The sequence below is a fragment of the Bufo gargarizans genome, chromosome 5 (genome assembly GCF_014858855.1).
Source record: "Bufo gargarizans isolate SCDJY-AF-19 chromosome 5, ASM1485885v1, whole genome shotgun sequence".
NCBI classification, from domain to species: domain Eukaryota; kingdom Metazoa; phylum Chordata; class Amphibia; order Anura; family Bufonidae; genus Bufo; species Bufo gargarizans.
In genome coordinates this window covers 489,651,105-489,672,432 of record NC_058084.1, presented here as the reverse complement: position 1 = coordinate 489,672,432, position 21,328 = coordinate 489,651,105, and the positions used below count along the sequence as shown (strand labels likewise).

At 45.5% G+C, this 21,328-nt stretch overlaps 1 protein-coding gene across 1 annotated transcript in view; it reads left to right on the top strand.

Moving 5' to 3' along the window:
* Window positions 1-19,951, top strand: part of WDR70 (WD repeat domain 70) — a 214,460-nt gene extending 194,509 nt beyond the window's left edge. The window contains exons 17-18 of the mRNA XM_044293792.1: window positions 10,983-11,145; window positions 19,771-19,951. Coding sequence (XP_044149727.1) covers window positions 10,983-11,145; window positions 19,771-19,858 — 251 coding nt within the window. The 3' untranslated portion in view covers window positions 19,859-19,951. The remainder of the gene's footprint in view (window positions 1-10,982; window positions 11,146-19,770) is intronic.
* The last annotated feature ends 1,377 nt before the right edge of the window (window positions 19,952-21,328 follow it).

Sequence of the window (21,328 nt, the reverse complement as noted above, 5' to 3'; positions counted from 1 at the left end):
ACCGAGCTTTGTACCTGTGAAGTCCTGTTTTCCAGTTTAGCAGATCTGGACAGTCAGGGGTTAAGTCTTTGTGGTCTGAATTATTTTAAGAAGGTGGATAAATAATGAAAAATCGCAGTGAGTTATGGCCAAGCTGTTCAGCATCACATGCACTTTCTAATTTCGTATCCAGGTTGCTGGTTTGTGTTTTGCCACAGGATTTGTATCGTATATTTCATTCTGAATGTGCAGTTCTTGCTGCTGACAGTTTCCATCCTTGTGAGTTATTGTGTCTGTAATAAGCGAGGTGATGTTCAGGGAAGTTTTACTGTTAATTTCCCTGAAATTGTTTAAAATATTCTCTATATGGTAGATATTAGATGGACATTTCCACAGCTTTATAACATTTGTTCTGGAAACCGCTGACAAACTGCTGTCATTTATTTATTTTACTCTTTTATATAGCGCTGACATACAGGCCATATCATCACTTGCTGTTGTCAGTAGAGCTCACAATCTATTGGCAGACCATTCCGCCCACCCCCTCTGAGTCCTTCCTATTCTGTATAGATATGGAAACCACTGAAAAACTTCTGTTAATAGACCTGTTTTTTTCCCATGTGCGTTTGCTTTGTACTTAATACTGTCTTTCCATGAAAAATTACCAGAATTGTTTGATATTTTCTATATCGATATTAAATGTAAAATCCCCCAACTTTAAAGGACTTGTTCTGGAAACTGCTGGCAAACTGCTATTGACGGATCTGTTTTTCTCCCCAAGTGTATGTACTTATTAAAGGGGTATTTTGGTAGGTAAAGGTTATCCCCTATCCACAGGATAGCGGATAATTATCCCAGGGGTAGGACCCCCACGGATCACGAGAATGGGGGCCCCGTAACCCCTACAGGCCCCCTGCTGCTTTCCTGAAATGACCGGAGCGGCCTGTCGCTCATGTGCATGTCTGCTCCATTCATTTCTATGGGAGTTCTGGAGATAGCCGAGTACAGTGCTCACCTATCTCTGGAACTTCCATAGAAATGAATGGTCATTTCAGGGGGGGTACAGGGCCCCCGTTCTCATGATCAGTGGGGGTCCCAGCGGTAGGACCCCCACTTATCTGTATAAACAGGGTGAGTCTAAAGTCTCAGGACACCCTTTTATTGCAGAAACAAAAGGAAAAATGAAATATCTGAATACCCTAGCAAGTAATGGATGAGGTGGCCTATCTTTTAGGTTATGTACAGAACATGGCCGCTATCTTGAAAGCCGCTATTTTGGATCAAGGGCAATTTTTTTCCAATGGGAAAGGGGGTCATGTAGCATAGCAAAGAAGACCAGAATTTTCTCAGAAATCAGTTGCTGAAATCAGATTTGCAATACTTATGGTTCAAAAGTGATCAACCCAGAAAGTTCAAAACTTTGAGCCTTCAGCTCTGAAATCAGTACTAGGGATAACACATTGAACGTGTCAAATAGCTGGGCATCAAAGGGAACGTTCCCGGTTGTTGTTGCAACATTCTGTATTGATAACTTTTGAACCACAAGAGATATTGCAAATCTAATTTCAGCAAACGATTTCTAAGAAAATTCTGGTGTTTGATATGCTACATGACCCCAGTATGGTGGCTTTCAAGATGGCAGCCATGTTATGGACATAGCCTAAAAAGATAGGACCCCTCACCCATTACTTGCTGGAGTATTTAGATATTTCCCCCCCCCCCCCCCTTTTGTTTCTGAAATAAAAGGGTGCCCTGCAACTTTTGACTCACCCTGTGTATTATTATTATACACACTTATATAGCGCTACTAATTCCGCAGCGCTTTACAGACATTATCATCCAACTGTCCCCAATGGGGCTCACAATCTAAGGTCCCTATCAGTATGTCTTTGGAGTGTGGGAGGAAACCGGAGGACCCGGAGGAAACCCACACAAACACGGGGAGAACATACAAACTCAATGCAGATGTTGCCCTTGGTCGGATTCGAACCTAGGACCCCAGTGCTGCAAGGCAACAGTGTTAACCACTGAGCCACCGTGTTTGCGTATATATATATACACACACAATGCAAAGAGAGAGCAGCAGCACTTGTGGATGTAGTTGGGTGCAGAAATATATATATAGAAGCGAAAGAATCCAGAATGCACTCCAAAGTAGACGTGAAATAAGTGGTTTATTCACCCATAAAAATGGCACAACTTGCGACGTTTCGGCTCACAAGAGCCTTCCTCAAGGCTTGAGGAAGGCTCTTGTGAGCCGAAACGTCGCAAGTTGTGCCATTTTTATGGGTGAATAAACCACTTATTTCACGTCTACTTTGGAGTGCATTCCGGATTCTTTCGCTTCTACAACATTCAGGGTATTGCCGCTGCCCTACGCCGGATAGGGCACCCACACCTAGGTTGATGCTCCCGCTGGATTTTTTCTTTTTTATATATATATATATATATATGTGTAATATCCCATAATATCCATTTATTAAAGTGGAATTCTCCATTTTTGACCCTCATTCATAATCCAGAATAGAGAACAACTACAAAGAGCATCTCCCATCCTGGAGGACCCAGCTTCTCCGTGTGTTAAACAGACCATTGATTTTAGTTAGAACTGTGTAATACTTCATGTCTTCTCCGGGGGAGCTGCAGGGGGTTATAACACTTGCTGCCAAGTGCCCAAAAATTACAGCTGTTCACTGGAGGTCACAGCTGGGGGGGGGGGGGTGCACCCTATGGTTACCTTAACCTTGATGACCCCTGCTACAAAATAAGGATTGCCTACAGTAGACACCCCCTTTAATTAGAATGATAATGAGTACCATTAGTGCCCTTTTCATGGACTGTCTGCAGTGGTCCTCCTGATCCCACTCCAGGAATACAACGTAACCTGAGAAATTGTAGTGACATATGCATTGACATAAAGCAGGATAACAACATATATTACATATGGGTGAAGGTCAGGATAAACAGACACAGCCTGCCCCCATCTGCTTCTGTGCAGAGCCCTGCTCTGATATATGTAGGACAGAAGGTATGGTGATATGTACTGTATACACAGTGTATAATTATACCTTCATCTACAGAACAACACCTGCAGGATTTTCAGACATCCATACTGAGACTGCTATTACAGTAGAGACCTTCGTGGTGTGACTGCTCTTATTGTAGAGAGCTCCATAGTATTACTGCTCTTACAATAGATAGCTACATAGTTTGACCGCTCTTACAGTAGAGACCTTCAGCGTGTTTCTGCTCTTACAGTGGATAGTCCATAGTGTGACTGCTCTTACTGTAAAGACCTCCAAAGTGTGACCGCTCTTACAGTAGAGCTCCATAGTGTGACCGCTCTTACAGTAGAGACTCCATAGTGTGACCGTTCTTACAGTAGAGAGCTCCATAGTGTGAACACTTACAGTAGAGAGCTCCATAGTGTGAACACTCTTACAGTAGAGAGCTCCATAGTGTGACTGCTCTTACAGTAGAGCTCCATAGTGTGACCGCTCTTACAGTAGTGGCTCCGTAGTGTGACTGCTCTTACAGTAGAGCGCCATAGTGTGACCAATCTTACAGTAGAGACTCCATAGTGTGAACTTCTTCATTCTAGATCACTTCCATGTAAAAAGATATTTTCCAGACTGAAAAACCCCAATTTCCATCTCTGATGTGTCTTGTAGACTGGGACCTACACTGTACACAGTGTTCCAGAGATGGTCAGACTAGACCTCTGAGTAGAGGTCCCTGTTGCCCTCTTTTCCAACATTCAGCTGTAACGAGGCTCATTGTCTAATATTTTTGACAGCCTGAAGTCCTCCATGGCTTCCATGAATCCTGATCACGATGACCACAGTCGTCCAGTCACACCATGGTTGACCCCTCCACTGCTCTGACAGAACATTCCTGTGGTCTTACTACAACGCAGGGCATAAGTCTATGCTCCGAAATGTCACAGTTCTCACCGATGTCAACTTTTTGAAACGTTCTCAGTGATCCTTCTAGCTTGTTTTCCAATGTTCTGTACAAAACATTATTATTCACAACTTTTTATGACCTATTCAGGCAGAAAATAACCGTGACCACAACTATTAGGTCCCAACCGTTATCATTCACTGGTTCTCCCTTCTTGAAATTGGCCAATTTTAAGATAATTTTTTTTGACATTTGTGGTCTGGGAGAGTTGAATTATGCAATTCAGTCGGAGCGGCCATGCTCCGTGTGGGAGAAGTGCTTGCCCTACCAAAACAGATACGTAATTCTAGATCTTGTAGACTCTTTGATGCCAAGTGCCAATGTGTCATAGAGGAAGCAAGTGTTCAGAAGAATGCCGTAAAAGAGATGTCTGTAATTACTGGGCTATGAATAGACGGCCTCGGAGTCACAGGGAAGTTGTAGAGGCCCAGAGACTGAATTTTCTCCTCTTTATGGCAGTGGTCCAAGTCAAAGCACATAATATGCATAGCTATTCTCATGTACAGGTGTATCTGTCTACGGAAGACCAGAACACTTTGATCCCGGCAAAAATCTTCCTCACGAGCCATTATAAGTGAACCAAAGACCAATGTGGCTACTTTTCTCCAGATCTCTTATACTAATGTGGCCAGCTTTATTAGCCCTTCAGGACTTTTCTCATGCTGCACCAATTCTGTGGAACTCGCAGCCCCAGACCCTTAAACGTTCTCCTCACACTACCACTCTTAAGCTCAGCTTTAAAAAAAAACCTCATTCCTTCAAGAAAGTCCATATCATGAAACCATAGTCCAGACACAACCTGCAATGGTCAAACATCTACACTCCACCCTGTCCAAAACTAGCTACCAACAATGCATCTGTCACAATGCATAGAATGACAACAGAAGGCAAATGACCAGAAACTAGGCCTCACGGCTAGGGAAAGGGAAACGATCGCCACCTAGGAAACCCTAAACCTAGCCCTGACTCCTGTCAGTATGAATAGACCCTAAAGGTGGGAATATTCATACACCGGAAACCTAAGCCCTAGTAACCCTGAATAGCCCTAGGAGTAGTGACAGGGTCTGAGACCACTGGTTCCTTCACAGATGAACGAACCAGTATCTCCCTGAGGCCTAGTAGACAACAAGCAAATGGGAACAACAAAATACAAAGGGAAGTACACTTATCTTCAATAGAAAATGGATGAGCAGGAACTCAGATGAGGACCACACACCAGCTCTTCCAACTCCAGGCAGATATCATCAACCGCATGGTATGAAGTGTGAGTCCAGACTAAATAGAGGAGCAGTAATGAGAACAAGCTACACCTGAGACAAGAGGTGTGGTCATTACCAACAGCAACACTGCAACAAGTGAAAACAGATAGGCTGTCAGATAAACGAACGTGCAGCCAGTCTCTCAGATCTTCTAACCTCTATCACAGGAGGGACCGTGACAGTACCCCCTCTTCTACGGGTGACCTCCGGACACCCAGGACCAACCTTATCTGGATGAGCCCTGTGAAAGGCTTTCACAAGGCGACTGGCGTTAACGTCGGCCGCTGGAACCCACATTCTCTCCTCTGGACCGTAAACCTTCCAGTGAACTAGATACTGGAGGAATCTACAGAGAATTTGTGAGTCCACTATCCTGGCGATCTGAAATTCGAGATTACCGTCCACCATGACAGGAGCGGGAGGCAAGGAAGACAGTTCAGCAGGTTCGACATATCTCTTCAGCAATGATTTGTGGAAAACATTATGAATTATCAAAGTCTGCGGATGTTCAAGACAAAAGGCTACCGGGTTAATAATGGCAGAGATCTTATATGGACCAATAAAATTTGGACCCAACTTCCAAGAAGGTACCTTCAACTAAATGTTTCTTGTGGACAGCCACACAGAATAACCCACTCTCAGGTCCAGACCACTCATACGTCTCTTGTCAGCCATCCGTTTATACTTGTTGCCCATTATTTAGAATTTTCTGCCAAATAGATGACAAAGAAGAGGAAAATATTTCCTCTTTAGGTATACAAGAAGTCTCAGTACGAGAAAATGTGCCAAACTGCGGATGGAACCCATATGCCCCAAAAAACAGCGACTTATCAGTGGACTCCTGCATACGGTTATTTATGGCAAACTCGGCCATGGACAAAAATGAAGACCACTCCTCCTGATTCTCTGAGACAAAACATCTCAAATAAGTCTCCAGATTCTGGTTAGTGCGTTCAGTTTGTCCGTTCGACTGAGGATGAAAGGCCGAAGAGAAGGACAATTGTACCCCCAGGCGAGTACAGAACGCCTTCCAGAATCTAGAAACAAACTGAAAGAAAGCACATGGGCACCATTTACTAGGTGAAGGACCCTGCGACAAAACTGCTCCTGTCAGGAGAATAAATTAAAATATCATCCAGATACACCACCACAAACCTGCCCACCAGATGATAAAAGATGTCATTGATGAAATGAAATGTTGAAAAACCACAGGGGCATTGGTTAACGCAAAAGACATGACCATATTCTCAAAATTACCTTCTGGGGTATTAAAGGCTATCTTCCATTCGTCCCCCTCTTTGATCCTTACCCAGTGGCGTACATACAGGGGTCGCAGTTGCGACCGGGCCCGGCACTCCAGGGGGCCCGGCCGCCTGTGGACCCCTGGCCCCTCCATTAGTGCCACTGAAACTCAAGTGTGGGCCCGCGGCAGCGGCAAGTGACAGGGAGATGAACGCTTCCATTGTGGAAGCGTTCATCTCCATAGTGATCTGTATCGCTGTCCTCAGGACAGCGATACAGATAGCTGTGCTGCGGCCGGGCAGGGGAGGGAGGCGTCTCCCTTCCCTGTTCCTCTGATAGGCTGTAGGCCTTGTGTCGGCTGCCTATCAGAGCGGAGCCATACAACGTGGGACACAGGCCAGAAGAGGCCTGCATCGCATCGCTGCTAAGGAGGTAAGTATAAGGGTTTATTTATTTTTTTATATACCGGACTTTACTGGGACATGAGGGGGAGGGGGTTGGCGCTTACTGGCATATAGAGGGGGGTTGGCACTTCATACTGGCAGATGAGGGGGGGTTGGCACTTCATACTGGCAGATGAGGGGGGGTTGGCACTTCATACTGGCAGATGAGGGGGGGTTGGCACTTCATACTGGCAGATGAGGGGGGTTGGCACTTCATACTGGCAGATGAGGGGGGTTGGCACTTCATACTGGCAGATGAGGGGGGTTGGCACTTCATACTGGCAGATGAGGGGGGTTGGCACTTCATACTGGCAAATTAGGGGGGTTGGCACTTCATACTGGCATATGAGGGGGGTTGGCACTTCATACTGGCAGATGAGGGGGGTTGGCACTTCATACTGGCAGATGAGGGGGGTTGGCACTTCATACTGGCAGATGAGGGGGGTTGGCACTTCATACTGGCAAATGAGGGGGGTTGGCACTTCATACTGGCAAATGAGGGGGGTTGGCACTTCATACTGGCAAATGAGGGGGGTTGGCACTTCATACTGGCAAATGAGGGGGTTTGGCACTTGATACTGGCAAATGAGGGGGGTTGGCACTTGATACTGGCACACGGGGGGGTTGGCATTTGATACTGGCACATGGGGGTTTTGGGACTTGATACTGGCACATGGGGCGGTTGGCACTTGATACTGGCACATGGAGGGTTGGCACTTGATACTGGCACATGGGGGGAGAGAGGCACTTGTTACTGGCACATTATTGGGGGCACTATTGGGGACCACAGGGCACAGTATTGGAGTAGTAGGATGTTTTATCCAGAAGATGGTGGGATGATGGAAAAGTAGTAAACTAGGATTTTTTTTTTTCTGTCAAACTGCAGAGATTAAAAAAGGCGTAAAAATGGTGGTCTGATCTGAAAGGAGAAGATGAGGACAAAGAACATCTATATCAAAGGAGACGTCACTGGATGTAAGAGGTACGGGCGCGATTTATGGGTGGGGCTGTGTGTGGGTGTGGTTTGAGGGCGGGTGGGGACACAGGGGCCCCATAATCTCCTATTGCCCGGGGAAACGCCCCTCCTATTGCCCGGGGGGGGGCCCATGGATCAGTTTTGCACCGGGGCCCCATGGATTGTGTGTACGCCACTGTCCTTACAAGATTATATGCCCCCCTCAAATCCAATTTAGAGAACACCTTGGCACCGACAATCTGATTGAACAATTCCGGGATCAAAGGAAGGGGGTAAGGATCACGGATAGTAATGCGATTAAGCTCACTGAAGTCCAAACATGGCCTAAGAGTTCCGTCCTTTTTCTGAACAAAGAAGAATCTTGCATCCACTGGGGGTTTGGATGGTCTAATTATGACCTTTAGCCAAACTCTCTGTGATATATTCTCGCATGGCAGCTCTTTCGGGTTCATAAAGATTATACAACGGAGACTTGGGCAACTTAGCTCCGGGAATAAGGTTAATGGGGCAATCATACTCCTGATGTGGAGGTAACTCCTGGTCTCCACTTTCAGAGAATACATCAGAAAAATTAGAAATAAACAAAGGTTCAACTTTAGTGGTTACAACAGAAAGCGATGTGCTAAGACAGTGGTCTATGCAATAATCACTCCAATCAAGGATCTGTCTTGCTTGCCAATCGATGGTAGGCTTATGTTTGCTTAACCATGGTAAACCTAGCACCAAGGGAGCAGGCAGACCCTCCAGCACAAAACACGAAATGGATTCTTGATAAAAAAAATCTCCCACTTTTAAATGGATATCCTGTACCATTTGTGACAAACATTTCTGTGTGAGTGGAGCGGAATCAATTGCAAACACCAAAATATTTTTGTCTAATGCACCTATTGTCAACCCATGCATACGGACGAACTGACCATCAACTAGGTTGAACCCTGCCCCACTGTCAATAAACAATTCAATTCCCACAGTTTTGGAATCTAGCGCCATCTCAGCAGACAGGAGAAATCGGGTACCACCAGTAAATGACAAAAGTAAATTCTCAGATTCCCCACCCACACCACCAAGAGTGAGATGAAGATTAAACATTTTTCTTTTGTTTTCACCTTGACGCTGAACATAAGGACATAAAGGTACGTTAACAAAATTTCCCCTTTTTCCCCAGAAAAAGCAGAGTCCCTTCTTAAGCCTAAAGTTCTTATCACCAGGTCCATGTGTGGCTCCCCCCAACTGCATTGGTTCGTCACCAGACATGAACTCAAGTGTCTCTCTACCCACCTTATATGATACTACGTCCTGAGAGTGAGGAACCTTAGATCTCTCCCTCAGGCGTCTATCAATACATACAGCAAGGGACATGGCTGCTTCCAATGACTCAGGATATTCGTGAAACGCCAATGTGTCCTTTCGGCTCTCAGATAACTCTTGACAGAATTGACTACGGAGAGCAGGATCATTCCATTCCGTATCCTTAGCACATCTCCTAAATTCAGAGCAATAGGTCTCCGCAGAACTCTTTCCCTGCGGTAAGCCACGCAACTTGGTCTCGGACAGGGAGATCCGATCTGAGTCATTGTAGATAAGACCTAGAGCTCTGAAAAATTCATCTATCAACCGGCTTTAAGTAACAAAATGATTATACCCACTCTTTGACTCTCATCCCCAGAAGAGTTAGGACGTAGTTTAAAATATAATTTGCACAAATCCCTGAACCGAATAAAATTGTCACTTCCCCCGGAAAATCTACCCGGGAGAGCGACCTTAGGTTCAGGACAGGCCTCGTTCCCACTGCCAGAACCAGCCGCCTGTGGTCTCTGGATCTGTGAGACGGTCGTGCGGAGGTCAGCTACCTCCAGACAGCCCCTGCAGTTGTTCGACCAGTGCAGAAATAGCATCCATTGCTGCACTGACACAAACAAAATGGCGGTTTTTTGGCGGTTGATAATGTCACAATGTAGGGGGAGGGGAGGATCATATAATGACAACAGAAGGAAAATGACCAGAAACTAGGCCTCACGACTAGGGAAAGGGGAACAGTCACCACCTAGGAAACCCTAAACCTAGCCCTGACTCCTGTCAGTATGAAAAGACCCTGAAGGTGGGAATATTCATACACCGTAAACCTAGGCCCTAGTAACCCTGAATAGCCCTAGGAGTAGTGACAGGGTCTGAGACTACTGGTTCCTTCACAGATGAACAAACCAGTGTCTCCCTGAGGCCTAGTAAACAACAAGCAAATGGGAACAACAAAATACAAAGAGAAGTACACTTATCTTCAATAGAAAATGGATGAGCAGGAACTCTGATAAGAACCACACACCAGCTCTTCCAACTCCAGGCAGATAATATAAACCGCATGGTATGAAGTGTGAATCCAGACTAAATAGAGGAGCAGTAATGACCACAAGCTACACCTGAGACAAGAGGTGTGGTCATTACCAACAGCAACACTGTAACAAGTCAAAACAGATAGGCTGTCAGATAACGTACAGCCAGTCTCTCAGATCTTCTAACCTCTATCACAGGAGGGACCGTAACAGCATCACTCTGGACTTCGTTTCTGTGTTGACTCAGATACTGTCAGGTGATAGGTTTATAGAGCTCAAGGGACTGGTGCCCTGGACAAAATAAGTGCTGTGTACCCATTGTGTCACCCTCCTTTGCCATTTATACAGCAGGGACCCCTCTTCTGTAGAGTGTAAGCTCTTATGGGCAGGGTCCTCTCTCCTGTAGAGTGACAGCTCCTGTGGGCACAGACCTCTCTCCTGTAGAGTGTAAGCTCTTATGGGCAGGAATCTCTCTCTTATAGAGTGTAAGCTCTTATAGGCAGGGTCCTGTCTAACGAAGAAAACCGTTTTTTATGGTTTCTCTGACACCTGGCTATCCGCCGTTCACCACTCCTGGCCGGATATCTCCCCTGTAGGCAGTGTATTGCACCCATGAAAAGATAGAGTCTCTCTCCTTTCTGGCTTCTGTATTATTGAATAGGTGATATGGATGGGTTGTCATGAGAGCGCCTTTAGATACAATTTTTTAGATTGTCCACATGATTCTCTTTTTCCGTGAAACCTTGTGACCTAATGTTTCCTTCACTAATAAACCCATTCTGTGACGTTACAGGTCGCGGTGGCCGCGTGGGCACACATGGAGGTACCTTGTCATCTTTCATCGTGAAGAACATCGCCCTGGATAAGACGGATGATAGTAATCCTCGAGAAGCCATTCTTCGCCATGCAAAGGACGCAGCGGACAACCCCTACTGGGTGGCACCGGCCTATTCCACGTGAGTTATGGGTCTACATTCAGAAGGTCTTTCTTTTCTGTTTTCTTATTGACATGGTCACCCTTACTACATTAACCTGCACTGGTCTCAACCTAGGCTACTCAGCTAATTTCTGGCGGCAGAACTGATTGAGCCATTTGCATCCATTTTTGCAAAAATTCCAAAGAACATGGAGCAAAATCATTGCAATACTTTCAGACATTGAGGTAGTCATCCGGCCGACGAGGTTTTCCGCTCTGCACACTGCAGATTAAAGGGGTTGTCCGGGTTCAGAGCTGAACCCGGACATACCTTCCATTTTCACCCAGGCAGCCCCCCTGACTTGAGTTCATGCTCCGATGCTCTCCTTTGCCCTGCACTAAATTGCACAGAGCAAAGGCATTTTCAGGAGTTCCGGTGACATACTGGGCTCTCCATGGGGCTGCCAGGAAGCCCGGTGATGTCACCGGCACTGATGGGCGGGATTTAGCGCTGCCCTAACCTGTAAAATGGCTAGGGCAGCGCTAAAGCCTGCCCATCTGAGCCGGTGACGTCACCGAACTGCCTGGCGAAAGCTTCTGCCCGGCAGTGTGTTATTGTAAACAAAAGAGCCTGTGCCCTGCGCGATCTAGCGCAGGGCAAGAGAGCGCATTGGAGCATGAGATGCTCCGATGCCAACATCAGGGATGCTGCCTGGGTGAAAATAAGGGTATGTCCGGATTCAGCTCTGAACCCGGACAACCCCTTAAATGGGGGTTTCCAGCCCCCAAAATAACCCCACAGGCTCTGCCTTCTTGATATTTTTGCCTCCCCAAAACCACATATGCCTGAACGGACTGACTATAGCTGGTTTGGCGAACAGGCTACGGAAGTGGCCTCCAGCATTCTCATTGTGAAAGGATCGGACACGGTCCGGATTTGTCGTTGATCCTCAGAACAAGAACTACAAGTAGCAGCGCTGCTACTTGTAGATCTTGTTTGTTTTTGCATTGCAGCCATGGTAGCGTGCACCTGCACTCTTTTTATACATAGTTTGGAAGTGCTGGTTTTAACTCTCTTTTGCATTGTATATTTTAGGGAGTCCATATTTAACCAACGTTTCAGTTGGTAAAATCGGGGCATCTAGGCCCCATCTCCAGAAATGACCCCACCCAGGAACACCCACTTATGCATGGGGTTTGCATCAGCCCCAACCATTTTGGCCCGGGACAGTGCAAATTTGCCCGGGACTGTCTGCAAATCGGGGACGGTCCTACTTAATAACTTAATTCGGGACACTGTGGGAGTGGCTCCCCTCATTAGACCGTGCACTCCATCTGCTTGGTGCTTTTAATCAGAGTATCCCATAGTTTGATTCTGCATTGCCCTGAAATTTGTAGGCCAAAAGCCCAGGAGAGGCAAAGTCTGATAGTGTAGGTCCTGTCTGATAGAAGCCACCTTGTCGCTGGTAGATGGGCCCCGACGTAGCTTGTAATTTTCATATAGTAAGAAGTTATGCAGTTTACATGTATTCTTGTTTTCTATGTTTGCGCGTGTCTTTGTGCATAAAGCAGTGTGATGCTACTTATAGTCCTTTTTTGTTGTTGCATTGCAGCCATGGTAGCGTGCACCTGCACACCCTTTATACATAGTTTGGAGGTGCAAGTCCGTATGTAGTCACACCTGCCTCTACTCCCTGGGCACTGCACCTGGTTAGGTATGACAGACCCCCCACACACACATACCTGGGGGAACAAACCTGCAAGATTTTATCCTGTAAAAAAAATTTATTCAATTAAAATTCCACATTTTTTTGCTTGATTGGATGTCCAGTCTGTTATTTTTGGTGTGTCCGCACAGGCAAGGGTTAAGGTGGCCGTCCATGCAGAACTGATGCCCGGTTATTGAGCCACATTTACCATGTCTGACAATAGCTGTCAGGTTCACATGCTTCCAGCCATTGTTCATCCCGCCTGACAAGCTTCCACATAAATATATGTATCTCCTGCGGTGTAAGCTAATAGCGGCCATCGCCTCCATCCGGCCGGCTGCCTCTCCCCCCCGGCTACTGCTCTTTACAGGAGCCTGTAATGCAATCAGCCCACGTGTGGGACGCCCGCCCTCCCGGGATCAGTGTCTATTAAATCTTTCATGACTGTAACATTGCAGGTGTCATGAATGTAACCGGATATGTAGGGGACGATGAACCTGTTACCGAATTACCTTTATGTCCTTCTTCTGGGATCGATGAGTGTATTTCTCAAAAGTATGAGGGGTGTGACAAAGGAGATGAGCCCCTGTGGGTATATGTGTGTGTATGTATGCATACGTATGTGTGTGTGCGGATATACCTAGTATAGTAGATAGCATTGGTATCCAAGTGGCTGGATAGTAGATAGCGGTGGTATTCTGTGCCTGTATTGTAGATAGTGGTGGTATACAATGTCTGCATAGTAGATAGCGGTGGTATACAATGTCTGCATAGTAGATAGCGGTGGTATACAATGTCTGCATAGTAGATAGCGGTGTTATACAATGTCTGCATAGTAGATAGCGGTGGTATACAATGTCTGCATAGTAGATAGCGGTGGTATACAATGTCTGCATAGTAGATAGCGGTGGTATTCTGTGCCTGTATGGTAGATAGCAGTGGTATACAATGTCTGTATAGTAGATAGCGGTGGTATTCTGTGCCTGTATTGTAGATAGTGGTGGTATACAATGTCTGCATAGTGGATGGTGGTGGTATTCTGTGGCTGTATGGTAGATAGCAGTGATACACAGTGTCGGTATAGTAGATAGCGGTGGTATTCAATGTCTGCATAGTAGATAGCGGTGGTATTCTGTGCCTGTATTGTAGATAGTGGTGGTATACAATGTCTGCATAGTAGATAGCGGTGATACACCGAGTCTGGATAGTAGATAGCGGTGGTATATTGTGCTTGTATAGTAGGTAGTGGTGGTAGACTAGGGGGGTCATTTATTACGCAGAAATACTGTTAGTTCTTCTCCCCACTCACGCCAGGTCAGTGTGGCGGGTAAGGCGGAGGGCCGGGCTGTCTGATTTACCATTTTTACGCCTGCTTTAGGAGTAGAGAATGGTCTAAATTTATGCCAGCAAGGAGTTATGTAGAGGGCGGCGCAGGGGCTTATTAAGACGGGTCTCTAAATCGTCGGTAGTGGTGGTTTACTGTGTCTGTATAGTAGGTAGTGGTGGTTTACTGTGTCTGTATAGTAGGTAGTGGTGGTTTACTGTGTCTGTATAGTAGGTAGTGGTGGTTTACTGTGTCTGTATAGTAGGTAGTGGTGGTTTACTGTGTCTGTGTAGTAGGTAGTGGTGGTTTACTGTGTCTGTATAGTAGGTAGTGGTGGTTTACTGTGTCTGTATAGTAGGTAGTGGTGGTTTACTGTGTCTGTATAGTAGGTAGTGGTGGTTTACTATGTCTGTATAGTAGGTAGTGGTGGTTTACTATGTCTGTATAGTAGGTAGTGGTGGTTTACTGTGTCTGTATAGTAGGTAGTGGTAGTTTACTGTCTCTGTACAGTAGGTAGCCGAGGTTTACTATGTCTGTATAGTAGGTAGTGGTGGTTTACTATGTCTGTATAGTAGATAGCTGAGGTTTACTATGTCTGTATAATAGGTAGCTGAGGTTTACTATGTCTATATAGTAGGTAGTGGTGGTTTACTATTTCTGTATAGTAGGTAGCTGAGGTTTACTATGTCTGTATAGTATGTAGTGGTGGTTTACTATTTCTGTATAGTAGGTAGCTGAGGTTTACTATTTCTGTATAGTGGGTACTGGTGGTTTACTATGTCTGTATAGAAGGTAGCTAAGGTTTACTATGTCTGCATAGTAGGTAGTTGTGATTTGCTATGTCTATATAGTTGGTAGCTGAGGTTTACTATGTCTATATAGAAGGTAGTGGTGGTTTACTATGTCTGTATAGTAGGTAGTGTTGGTTTACTATGTCTGTATAGTAGGTAGTGTTGGTTTACTATCTGTATAGTAGGTAGCTGCGGTTTACTATGTCTGTATATTAGGAAGTGGTGATTTACTATGTCTGTATAGTAGGTATCTGAGATTTACTATGTCTGCATAGTAGGTAGTGGTGGTTTACTATGTCTGTATAGTAGGTAGTGGTGGTTTACTATGTCTGTATAGTACGTAGCTGAGGTTTACTATGCCTGTACAGTAGGTAGTGGTGATTTACTATGTCTGTATAATAGGTAGTGGTTGTTTAATATGTCTGTATAGTATGTGGTGGTGGTTTACTGTATCTGTAAAATAGGTAGTGGTGGTTTACTGTATCTGTATAGTAGGTAGCTGAGGTTTACTGTATCTGTATAGTAGGTAGCAGTGGTTTACTGTATCTGTATAGTAGGTAGCGGTGGTTTACTGTATCTGTATCGTAGCTAGCGGTGGTTTACTGTATCTGTATAGTATGTGGTGGTGGTTTACTGTATCTGTATAGTAGGTAGCGGTGGTTTACTGTATCTGTATAGTAGGTAGCGGTGGTTTACTGTATCTGTATCGTAGCTAGCGGTGGTTTACTGTATCTGTATAGTAGGTAGCCACATATATACTTCTTCCATATTTTCCCCCTGCCCCTGTCTACGTCACTGTGTCTGAAGCTGACCGGCCTTATCACCCCCTCTTGGTATGACCACCCCCAGACATCGCTGTGTAATATTCGTCATTGACCCCTATGTCAGGGATTACTTGCTGTGCTGCGGCATTGATCTGGGGTAATACAGAGGAGTCTTATACGTGAGCCGCTCCCTGTCGTGGGGCATGAAATGCCTCATTTATCCATAGGATGGAGGCTTCTGATGAGTCACGGTCCAGATCTGTATCTTGCTCTGGACTCTATCTCCAGTCTATTCATACAGCGAGGGCTCAGATGTCACGGCTGTGACGAATTTTCTGCTTTTTTCCATGTTAAATTGTTGGCTCCTTGACTCAGGAACCGCAGTTTATCCTCTTGTAATTGACCCGTGACTTCTAATCTTATTCACAGCTGTATCTGCTCTGATTCACTGGCGATGCATAGGGCTGCGGGAGTCGGTGACGCTCTCTACTTAGGGGTGTTTGAGGGTGACCCTTCCCCAACAGCAGATGTTGGGGAGAAAGAAGGAGGATCGGGCATGCTGTATTTCAACATGCCTGATCCTTTACTCCAGCGGAAGGTAAGAGGTGTCTTGCAGGGACTTATTCTCCTCTCCCTATTGAAAACACATGCACGCTCGCCTTGCTCAGCATGCATGTGTAAACCGAATAGCTGTTGTCGAACGTATGTGAATGGACAGAAATACATTAGAGGGATCTACCTGACAGTCACATGTAGTGGTGGGCCCCGGAGCCAGAAACACCTTCAGCAAGCGTGGACTCCAAATATCACCCAGTATTTCACTGTGCAGGTGAGGGTGGTGTCAGATGGGATTGTGCTTTTTTATGCAGGTTTTGTTGCAGGTCTGCAGTGCACCTCAACCTCTGCATTGCAAATGTTGAAATCAACTATTAGAATTTGCAGCATAGTGGGCATGCTGCTATGAAAATCTGCAACATAGTGGGCATGCTGCTATGAAAATCTGCAGCATAGTGGGCATGCTGCTATGAAAATCTGCAACATAGTGGGCATGCTGCTATGAAAATCTGCAACATAGTGGGCATGCTGCTATGAAAATCTGCAACATAGTGGGCATGCTGCTATGAAAATCGGCAACATAGTGGGCATGCTGCAAATATGAAATTCTGCAACATAGTATGGGATGCTGCAATAAAATTTTTTAAACATAATGGGCATGCTGCAAATATGAAAATTAGCACAATAGCGGGCATGTTGCTGATACACAAATATGCACCATTGTGGGAAATGCTGCTATGAAAATTTCCAACATAGTGGTTATGCTGCAGATGTGAACATTTGCAACATAGCCGGCATGCTGCTGCTGTTATGAAAATATGCAACATAGTGGGGAAGGCTGTTATGAGAAATTCCATCATAGTGGCTTTTCTGCAGATATGAACAGTTGCAACATAGTAGGCGTGCTGCTGATATGAAAACATGTAAAATAGTGAGCATGCTGTCAATATGAAAACATGCTACATAGTTGCATCCTGCTACAGTCATATGGAAACATGTAACATAGTGGGTGTGCTGCTGATATGGAAACATCCTACATAATGGGCGTGCTGCTGATATGAATACATGTGACATAGTGGGCGTGCTGCTGATATGAATACATGTGACATAGTGGGCGTGCTGCTGATATGAATACATGTGACATAGTGGGCGTGCTGCTGATATGAATACATGTGACATAGTGGGCGTGCTGCTGATATGAATACATGTGACATAGTGGGCATGCTGCTGATATGAATACATGTGACATAGTGGGCGTGCTGCTGATATGAATACATGTGACATAGTGGGCGTGCTGCTGATATGAATACATGTGACATAGTGGGCGTGCTGCTGATATGAATACATGTGACATAGTGGGCGTGCTGCTGATATGACTACATGTGACATAGTGGGCGTGCTGATGTGACATAGTGGGCGTGCTGCTGATATGAATACATGTGACATAGTGGGCGTGCTGATGTGACATAGTGGGCGTGCTGCTGAATGATTTTTCACTGTGTGAATGCTGTTTTGAAAACCCCATCCGTAAGCGTTGTACTGCAAATGGTTTTTGACCTTTGGTTCAGAATCCGCACAGAAACTCTGATAATTCTGCAGTGTGTGAACATTCCCCCTAGAAGCCTGTTCTTACAGAGACGCTAAAAACCTGATCTACCGGTGAAACTCAAAAAATTTGAATATCAAAGTTCATTTATTTCAGTAAAGCAACTTAAAAGGTGAAACTAACATATGAGATAAATGTTACGTCGGGAACTGCGTGCACTTTGTGAGATAAAATAATACGTAACTTTTATTAATCTCTTTAAAATAAGTGAGACCGTGTTACTAAAATTCTTACACACGCACTTTGGTGCGTATGGCTCTTTGCTAGGAGAGGGGTATACGGTCTTTTGCCCTAGTGAGGGCTTGGCGGTTTGTGGTGGGGGTTGCTTCTAGGCGAGATCTGCAGACTGTCAGCTTTAATTTGAGGGGATTTACATCCAAATCAGGTGAACGGTGCAGGAATTACAACAGTTTGCATATGTGCCTCCCACTTGTTAAGGGACCAAAAGTAATGGGACATAATAATAATCATAAATCAAACTTTCACTTTTTAATACTTGGTTGCAAATCCTTTGCAGTCAATTACAGCCTGAAGTCTGGAACGCATAGACATCAGCAGACGCTGGGTTTCATCCCTGGTGATGCTCTGCCAGGCCTCTACTGCAACTGTCTTCAGTTCCTGCTTGTTCTTGGGGCATTTTCCCTTCAGTTTTGTCTTCAGCAAGTGAAATGCAGCTCAATCGGATTCAGGTCCGGTGATTGACTCGGCCATTGCATAACATTCCACTTCTTTCCCTTAAAAAGCTCTTTGGTTGCTTTTGCAGTATGCTTTGGGTCATTGTCCATCTGCACTGTGAAGCGGCGTCCAATGAGTTCTGAAGCATTTGGCTGAATATGAGCAAATAATATTGCCCGAAACACTTCAGAATTCATCCTGCTGTTTTTGTCAGCAGTCACATCATCAATAAATACAAGAGACCCAGTTCCATTGGCAGCCATACATGCCCACGCCACGACACTGCCACCACCATGCTTCACTGATGAGGTGGTATGCTTAGGATCATGAGCAGTTCCTTTCCTTCTCCATACTCTTCTCTTCCCATCACTCTGGTACAAGTTGATCTTGGTCTCATCTGACCATAGGATGTTGTTCCAGAATTGTGAAGGCTTTTTTAGATGTCGTTTGGCAAACTCTAATCTGGCCTTCCTGTTTTTGGGACTCACCAATGGTTTCCATCTTGTGGTGAACCCTCTGTATTCACTCTGGTGAAGTCCTCTCTTGATTGTTGACTATGTCACACATACACCTACCTCCTGGAGAGTGTTCTTGATCTGGCCAGCTGTTGTGAAGGGTGTTTTCTTCACCAGGGAAATAATTCTTCGGTCATCCACCACAGTTGTTTTCCGTGGTCTTCCGGGTCTTTTGGTGTTGCTGAGCTCACCGGTGCGTTCCTTTTTAAGAATGTTCGAAACAGTTGTTTTGGCCGCACCTAATGTTTTTGCTATCTCTCTGATGGGTTTGTTGTGTTTTTTCAGCCTAATGATGGCTTCACTGATAGTGACAGATCTTTGGATCTCATCTTGAGAGTTGACAGCAACAGATTCCAAATGCAAATAGCAGACTGGAAATGACCTCTGGACCTTTTATCTGCTCATTGTAATTGGGATAATGAGGGAATAACACACACCTGGCCACGGAACAGCGAGAAGCCAATTTTCCCATTACTTTTGGTCCCTTAACAAGTGGGAGGCACATATGCAAACTGTTGTAATTCCTGCACCGTTCGCCTGATTTGGATGTAAATGCCCTCAAAGTAAAGCTGACAGTCTGCAGGTAAAGCGCATCTTGTTCGCTTCATTTCAAATCCATTGTGGTGGTGTATAGAGCCAGAAATGTTAGAATTGTGCCCATGTCCCAATATTTATGGACCTGACTGTATGTGTTAACTGCTGACCGATGATTTCTATGTGTTGCAGGACGCAGCCCCAGGCCGTGTTCGCCGAGGTGTCTTCTGAAGAAGACGAACCAGACAATGAGCCAGAGTGGAAAAAGCGTAAAATCTGAAAAAGCGGCACCCGAGATGTGTAAATGGAAACTGATGCGATGTGTATATTTTATTACCATTCTTTTTATATAAATAAAGTAAACTGCACACCAGTGTGGAACGTGTCATTGTACAGGGACACCCTAAAAAGAAAAGCGATCAGGTTATCGGGCTTTACCTTGTCTCATTTCACTTCCAGACAGAGGAGATTTCTGCTGCAGCAAGCTGCTTCCCAGCCAGAAATGGAGTCCCAGCCCTACCCTAGTGTTTTATGATCTTTCAGTTATTAAAACCCTTGCAACTTTCTGCAACTACTGTTTCAAATAATTTCTAAGATCTCTGCTTGCTACTGTTACATTAAGTGGGTGTAGAACCACTGTGTCAACCAACAGGTTTAAATTTGGACTAAACCTATGGGCATTATCCCGACAGTCCTCTCGTTTTCAGTCATTAAATTCTGTACAGAGATCCAACCTTCGCTGCAGGGTAGCCAACAGGCCGTTACCTCTTGGAGTAGTCCTGGTGTGGTTGACAGCTGACCCATGGGGGCCAGAGACACCAGTGCGTGGCACCAAAGGAAGAGGCAAATACTTAGTCGGGAACAGGCTGAGGTCAATGCAGGCAGAATTCGTGCAAATACATGAAACGGGTCTGAAGTCAGGACAAGTCAAGCAGTGGAGGATCAGAGTAAGGAATTGGGCAAAAGCCAGTACACGGGCAGGCAAATGGAACAGCACACTTATCACAGAACTTAGCAAGATACAGAACCTTATTGCTCAGGCACCTTCCCAGGTTAACCATCAATTAGCAGGTTAAGGCGTGCGTGTGCTGACCCTTGAAGAGCTGGGGAGAGTGGCAGAAGAAGGTGGACAGGGCTGCACTGCGGGAGGGCAGAGGAGGAGGAGCAGCCAGTCCAGACAAGCGGCAGGGCGAGTGAAGCGGAGCCCACGCACACCCAGAGAAGTGAGGCGGTAGGCACGGGACGCAAGAATTGGAAATTCTTATTCACATTCAGAAGCTGAAATGCCCTTGGGCAAAAGATTTGAAACGAGAAAGATCAGGATACTGTCTGATACTTGCGTTGTAAGGGCCCATTCATACTGCATTTTTCTCCTGTGGAATTTCGGCGTGGACACCTGTGCCAAAATTCCGCCAGCGGCCTCATGTCTTCTGCCTGCCATTGCTTTCAATCGCAATTGCTTTCTACGTTCCTTCCACTATTTTTAGAAGAAAGCAGCCATTTTTTCCTGGACAACCCCTCTCGTGTCAGCAGCAGATGTCACCGGGACTTGATACATGTTCTCTACCACACAGTCCAGTCCTTCTGTCAATTTGTCAAATATGTGTCCATAAATGATTATTCTATAGCATCAAATAGCCCAGTAACACCAGATCATAAGAGAGAGAATCGTCTGCCGTAGGGCTGCCTACAGTGGGCGCTGTTGCTCAGTGGCGCTGACCGTTATGATTTGCGGCTTATAACGTCTGCA